This window comes from Crocuta crocuta, unplaced genomic scaffold (assembly GCF_008692635.1).
Source record: "Crocuta crocuta isolate KB4526 unplaced genomic scaffold, BGI_CrCroc_1.0 scaffold434, whole genome shotgun sequence".
NCBI classification, from domain to species: domain Eukaryota; kingdom Metazoa; phylum Chordata; class Mammalia; order Carnivora; family Hyaenidae; genus Crocuta; species Crocuta crocuta.
Window position 1 is genome coordinate 457,450 of NW_027530498.1, and position 7,359 is coordinate 464,808.

The window sequence follows — 7,359 nt, forward strand, 5'->3', positions numbered from 1 at the left end:
CATCCCCAATCTTCAAAACCCACCACATTTGCCAATTCCTGATCCCTATGACATTTATTCATTCGATGACAGCACCAAGAGCTGCCTCTGACCCGGGGTGACTAAAGGGAGCCACCTCGAGTTACCTCCTTTCGTTGGAAAGAGTGCTTCACATTTTCCTTTCATAGGTCTTTCTAAGGATGATGGCATCGTCATGTTTTACTTAGATTCCCATCCCACATCCCAGAGCTACACGTCTGAATACCCATTGGCCTTACATGTCTCTCGTCTCAACTAAGCAGTTAGTGAGGACACTCTCACCACAACACAGGCACAGAACAATGTTTGTGATGCTTCTGTAGCTGGAACCAAAAAGGAAGAAACACAGAATTGGAGATACAGAGACAACTCAGAAATAAAACAAGTAGAAGTGATTTTTCTACATACAGTCTCAGTTGTGCAACCTGGGACAGGGGTCTTTCTCCACATGCAGATGGCATATGCTAATTCTTTACCTTGTATATTTTCTATGTCTTACCTGGGGCTACAAGATCACTACTGGAATTTGTTTCTCCTACTTATGGGGTGTCTATTACACACCCAGCACTAGCATGTGCATGTTCACTTCATGCACACAACAAAACAATACCTCCACACCCCTTATGAGAGGGGGCACATACCTGGAATAGCTGCCATGGTGGCATGCTTTAGAGCGCCTGGGTATGTTCAGATTGGGCCATTCAAACTACAACAGGTTTATTGAAGTTCTGCGCCTTCTGCAAGGGACACACACGGAAAGCATTGGGAGAAAGCAGACCTGGTGGCTTACAAGGGCAGATTAAAAAGGTTTTATCAGAAGTCTCATTATCTTGTGACTCTGTAGGGTGTTGTGTAGGGAACGTACTAGTGAGAGGGGCTGGTATCAGTCAAGACCCTGTAAAACGCCTGTCTAGGGGCATCTGGGTGGCTCAGTAGGTTAAGCTGATGGTTCTTGATCTCACAGTTCATGGGTCCAAAGTCTGTGTTGGGTTGTGTGCTGACAGTAGAGCCTGCTTTAGATTCTCTCTCCCCCTCCCACCGCTCCTCCTATACTTATGATCGCTCTCTCGCTCTCTCTCTCAGAATAAGGAAATAAACTTAAAAATATATACTGGCTATGAAAAATGAATTCCAAATAGCAGATTCATGGAGTACTTTAGCTAAAAGTTCAACAGTACCGATATAGAATCACTAATATATCCATCATAATATCACCATATTCACAAAGAGGACAAAGTGGTACAATGGATAAACCAGGGGAAAAATAAAGACACGTTATGTGAACCCCAAGGCTGATGAGAAAATAAATTACTAGATATGTTATGCCATTGCGTTAGTAACTAAGTGACAGATTCCATCAGTTACCTACAAGCTTAAAATAAAGACGATAGTTAAACATCGCTGGTGGGAATCACACTTCATTCATCACACATATCTGTTAACACATAAAACCATCATGTTTATTAATTAAAATATATTAAGTTTACACAGACTAATTTATGCATTTCAAATCCACCGAACTCAACAAGTCCTTGTTCAATATACAGAATACAAAGGTTAAAAATACCATTCATGTGCTGACATAATGATGTGGGAGTAATCTTTCCATAAATTCGAGGCTGAGGTAATTATTGAGAAATGTGCATGTACAATTATATGCAATTCCTGGGAAGAGGTAGCTATCCTTTCTAGTATCTGTGAAGATGTCTTCATGGCAGCCGTATCAACTCCTATACCCTCTTGCTATTATGAAGATCTACCAGTATTGCAATGGACTGCCACCTCTTTTTCCTTTAAGACCATATCGTGAAACATTTTATTTCTAATATTCAGAAAGTTTTTAGTTTTAATAAATGGAGAAGCATGGTGTTCTGAACACCTATTTCATGATAACTTGCATCAATATTATAACCACAAAGAGTATCTCCATTTAGATTTTCTTCATATATTGTACATCATATTGTCCTTTATCTTCCATGGAAAATTAGATACACATGAGTCCTGCCTAATGAAGAAGGGCATGTCTTATCTTTGATGCAACGCTATCAGTCAATGGTTTCACATACCCGCTGGGAATAAATGAATAATCTGCAGTGATTTGAGAGGAGAAATACATTAATATTTGCTACTCACTAATCCAAAATAGGGTCAATGTAAAAAAAAAAAACACATTACGAAATTAATTACATCTATGCAAAAACACATCCACTATATCTTTGGAACCAGAATAGCACCTATGTTTTTTAAGTGTTTAACTTTCTCCTATTCCCTACAAGTATTTTGATATAATGTCTGAAGAGAGTGACTGATGTACTGCTTTCTACTTGATTTCTGTAACATTAGTGACCTTTGATGTTCAATTTAATACTTTCATAAATCTATCCAGTTACTTTCTTACATGCCCTCTCCAGTGTTTGATAAAGTGTACATTTAAAAGGAAGGTCTTTCCTCAGTCATTACATTTCTAGGCTTGCATCAAGGGTGCATTTCTTGATATTGAGCAAAGATGGAATTCTAGGTAAAGGGGAGGCCACTGTCTTTCCGTTTCACAGATTTGCTCCTATGTGATAACTAGATAACTAACTAGTTAGACGTGTTGTTGAGTAAGATGTGACTTGCAGGGAGAGCCTGCCACATTGTTGACATTTGTATGGTTACTCTCCAATAGGAATTCTCTGATGTCCAGTAAGGGCTGAGGGTCACTTACAGGCACTGACATTCTTTTTACATTTTCAAGGTTTCTCTCTTGTATGAATTCTGTGATGTTTGGCAAGGAGTGAGTACTGGTTAAAGGCCTTACCACATTCTTTACATCTGTATGGTTTCTCTCCAGTATGAATTCTGTGATGCTGAGTAAGGCTTGAGCGATGGGTAAAGGCCTTGCCACATTCTTTACATTTGTAAGGTTTCTCTCCAGTATGAATTCGGAGATGTTGAGTAAGGCTTGAGTGCCTGATAAAGGCCTTACCACATTCTTGACATTTGTAAGGTTTCTCTCCAGTATGAATTCTGTAATGTCGAGTAAGGCTTGAGTGCCTGATAAAGGCCTTACCACATTCTTGACATTTGTAAGGTTTCTCTCCAGTATGAATTCTGTAATGTTGAGTAAGGTTTGAGTGCTTGTTAAAGGCCTTGCCACATTCTTTACATTGATAAGGTTTCTCTCCAGTATGAATTCTGTGATGTTGAATAAGATATGAGTGTCCATTAAAGGCTTTGCCACATTCTTTACATTTGTAAGCTTTCTCTCCAGTATGAATTCTGAGATGTACAGTAAGGCTTGAGTGCCTGTTAAAGGCCTTGCCACATTCTTTACATTTGTAAGGTTTCTCTCCAGTATGAATTCTGAGATGTCGAGTAAGGTTTGCGTACTGGCTAAAGGCCTTGCCACATTCTTTACATTTGTAAGGTTTCTCTCCAGTATGAATTCTGAGGTGTCCAGTAAGGTTTGCATACCGGCTAAAGGCTTTGCCACATTCTTTACATTTGTAAGGTTTTTCTCCAGTATGGATTCTGAGATGTCGAGTAAGGTTTGCATACTTGCTAAAGGCCTTGCCACATTCTTTACATTTGTAAGGTTTCTCTCCAGTGTGGATGCTGTGATGTCTAGTGAGGTAGGAGTGCCTGTTAAAGTCCTTTCCACATTGTTGACATTTGTCAAGTCTCCCTCTAATGTGGATTTGCCCATGTCTGTTTAGTGATGAGCAGTCCTTAAAGGTTTTACCACATTCTTCACATGTGTATGGTCTGTCTCCAGCACGCGTTCGGTGGGGTTGAGATAGTGTTGAGCTCCAATTAAAGACGGTGCCACAGTCCTTACAAGTGTACCCTTTCTCTCCAGGACCAATCGTCTTCTGTGTATTTAGTCTTGGTGACTGACTAACCGTGTTTCCAGATTTACTACATGTGTACGCGTTTTTTCCCACACAAATTGTCTGATGATCGCCAGCACTGGAGGTCAGCTTCAGAGCTTTCCCTCGTTCGTTATATTTACAAGGATTCTCTTTCAGATGCGTACTCATCTGTATAATACGTTTAGATCTTTGAGACAAGACTTCCTCATCTTTATTAAAACATTCAAAATGACTTTCTGGGAAAGGAGTATGCAGACATTTGTTAACGTTTGAGCCCTGGTTAAATTTCTCCTCAGATCCACTATAAACAGCAATTCGATGTCCATTCCAAATCATCTCGTAATTTTGTAGAGTTGACGTTCTGACACATCTCTCAAATTGATTCCACTTAACACTTTCTTCTTCAGTTTTCAATCTATGATGTTCAGAAATATTTGACTGAAAGGTCAATCCAATCCTATTTTCAAATTGGCTCAAATTCTTATTTTCAACATGAATGAGGTCACTTTCCTGATTTTCCAAATTTTCTTTCGACAAATATTTACATTTGAATATTTGATTTGAGGTGTTGGTTACTGAAACACAGTGCCTGACAGAAGTAGCTAACTTAAACGGGGAAGTTTTGCCAAATACTTGATATTTTTCACCATGTGGGGCACTTAGATTCTTCTTATTGGCAGACATCTCCGTTTGGATATGTCTGTCCTGATATGTTTCATGCCCTTCACTCTCTCCACTGTTGTCCCAGTCTATCATTAAGTGTAAATTCTCTAGGGTACTATGTTCCCCCACTGACACTGTTTGGAGAGAAGGTTCTAAGCACGGCTGTGGCAGGAGACTCTGGGTGCATTGTGAAGATACAGCTGAAAGATACCAAATAACAGGAAAGTAAAATCATCCCACTTACTACTCTCAGATGAATATACTGTAGACTCTATTATACAACCTTAAAATCAATCAGAAAACGTTGGGCCATATGTTTGAGAAGGAATCATCAGGACTTACTTCGTCCATGGACACAAAACTTGCATACAACACGTGGACCATACAGCCTAATAGATAGTTCTGTAGTCTTGTCATGCTATACTGCAAATCATTTTCCTATACCTCAAATAATCAGGAAAAGTACCACATGAACCCAAAATTACCACAGAAGGGAACTTAAACATAAAACTGAAATCAACAAAATAGGACAAGTAAAACTAAGACCATATCTACCATAGGAAGCATTCGCTTTCAGAAAAGATCCACAAAATTGATAGACCTTTCAATCAAGTGAGAATGAAAGAAAAAGACCAACTTTAGTTGCAGCAGTGCAGTGAAAGGAGACACATTATAACTGATGCTTTTGAAATAAAAATGAGTGTAAGAGGCAACAATGACTAATTACATGCCCACAAATTGATGCTAATAGATGAGAATGAATTAAAAAGAAGGCATAAAACACCTATACTGCATCATGAAAAATTTTTTGTAAAAATCACTACTGCTGACTACTAAGTTGAATGAAAGAGTAATTTAAGAAAAAACAACCCAAAATTACAAATATATAAACAACAATAAAAAATCCAATCCAACTCCTAAGAAGGAAAATTCCTATGTTCAATCAGTTCACTGGATAATTCAAGGAAACATTTCATGAGAAAGTACTTCATTTATTTTTTTAATCGTTTATTGTCAAGTTGTTTTCCATATAACACCCAGTGCTCATCCCCACAAGTGCCCACCTCCATGCCCATCACGCCCCCTTTCCCTCCCCCCCATCAGCCCTCGGTTTGTTCTCGGCATTCAAGAGTCTTTCATGGTTTGCCTCCCTCCCTCTTCTCCTCAAGTATTCCCAAGGAGTGAAGGTAAGCGAATAATGAGAATTCTCTGTGTGGTACCAGCATTACCAGGTTACCAAATCAATGGAATACACTACGGTAAAGAAAGCTACAAACTCGCAAAATAAGTATCTCTGTTCACGGATGACATGATCTATAGAAAACCCTAAAGAATCCTTATTTTGATTCTGTGTTATTTTGGTCATAGCTTGTATTATTTCTGCTAAGTTTTTTTTACTACCTTCGATTTTCCTGTTTTTTAATGCTATAAATGCTTCAGTTAAGGAAAACATTGAAATAAAGAACATAACACCAAAAGAAACTAGAAAAGGAAGACTCATAACTGAAATTTAGTAGAGGAAAAAATAACAAAGCAAAATCTGAAATTATTTAGAAGAAAAAATCAGAAGTAAATAAAACAGAGGCCAGAATAAAAAATAACATAACATTGAAAGTAATGCCCAGTTTAACCAGAAAATAACAAAATTGGTAATGCTTCAACTACATATACAATTATATACTAAGAAATCAAATACCACAGGAAAGAAATCCACTGGGTCACCTGGGTGGCTCAGTCAGTTAAGCGTCCAACCTTGGCTCAGGTCTTGATCACAGGGATATTGAGTTTGAGCCCTGCATTGGGCTCTGTGCTTACAGCTCAGAGCCTGGAGTCTGTTTCTGATCGGTGTCTCCCTCTCTCTGCCTATCCTCAGCTCTCTCTCTCTCTTTCTCTCTCTCCCCCTCAGAAATAAACATTTATTTTCTTTAAATTTTTAAATATTTTATTCATTTTTTTTAAGTTTTAAGAAACATGTTGAAAAACACATTTGAATATAATTTGTTTCCTTTGTACTACCATGCACTTTATTTTATGCATCTATTTATTTATTTAAAATGTTGCTGTATTTTGTGAGAGAGAGAGTGAGCATGCACACGCAAGAATGGGACAGGGGCAGAAGAGAGAGACAGCGTGAGCAGGGGAGGGTCAGAGAGAGAGGGACACAGAATCTGAAGGAGGCTCCAGGCTCCAGCTAGCTATCAGCACAGAGCCCGACCCGGGGCTCGAATCCACAAACCACGAGATGATGACCTGAGTGGAAGCCAGACGCTCAACCAACTGAGTCACCCAGGTACCCCTAACAAACACTTTTAAAAAAGAATTCCACTTAATTCCTAAAAATCCACAAGTTCCCAAGATTGAAATATGAATCTTAAACCAAGAATTCAGGAATCTTCTTATACCTGTAAGAAGAATGAAAGTTAAATTCAAAATAAAAAATCTCTCAGCACAGTAAAGCCCAAGATCACATGCATTCATTGGTCAATTCTAATTCATATGTAAAAAAGTAATAATTAAAGATAATCTTTTCAAAATCCAACAAATAGTGGAAAAGCACAAGCACATTAAAAAGTATCCCATGAGGGCACCATTACTCTGACACCAAGCAGGATAAACACAATATAAGAACAAAAAAGCTTTGGGGAGCCTGGGTGGCTTAGTCGGTTAAGCGTCCGACTTTCGCTTAGGTCATGATCTCGCGGTTCGTGGGTTCGAGCCCCGCATCGGGCTCTGTGCTGACTGCCAGCTCAGAGCCTGGAGCCTGTTTCAGAGTCTGTGTCTCCCTCTCTCTCTGACCCACCCCTGTTCACGCTGTCTATCTCTC

General features: G+C 38.9%; 1 protein-coding gene across 1 annotated transcript in view; it reads right to left on the bottom strand.

Annotated features, from left to right (window-relative positions):
- Window positions 1–2,750: 2,750 nt before the first annotated feature.
- Window positions 2,751–7,359, bottom strand: part of LOC144233707 (uncharacterized) — a 19,372-nt gene continuing 14,763 nt past the window's right edge. The window contains exon 4 of the mRNA XM_077766714.1: window positions 2,751–4,735. Within this exon, the coding sequence (XP_077622840.1) occupies window positions 2,751–4,735 (1,985 nt within the window). The remainder of the gene's footprint in view (window positions 4,736–7,359) is intronic.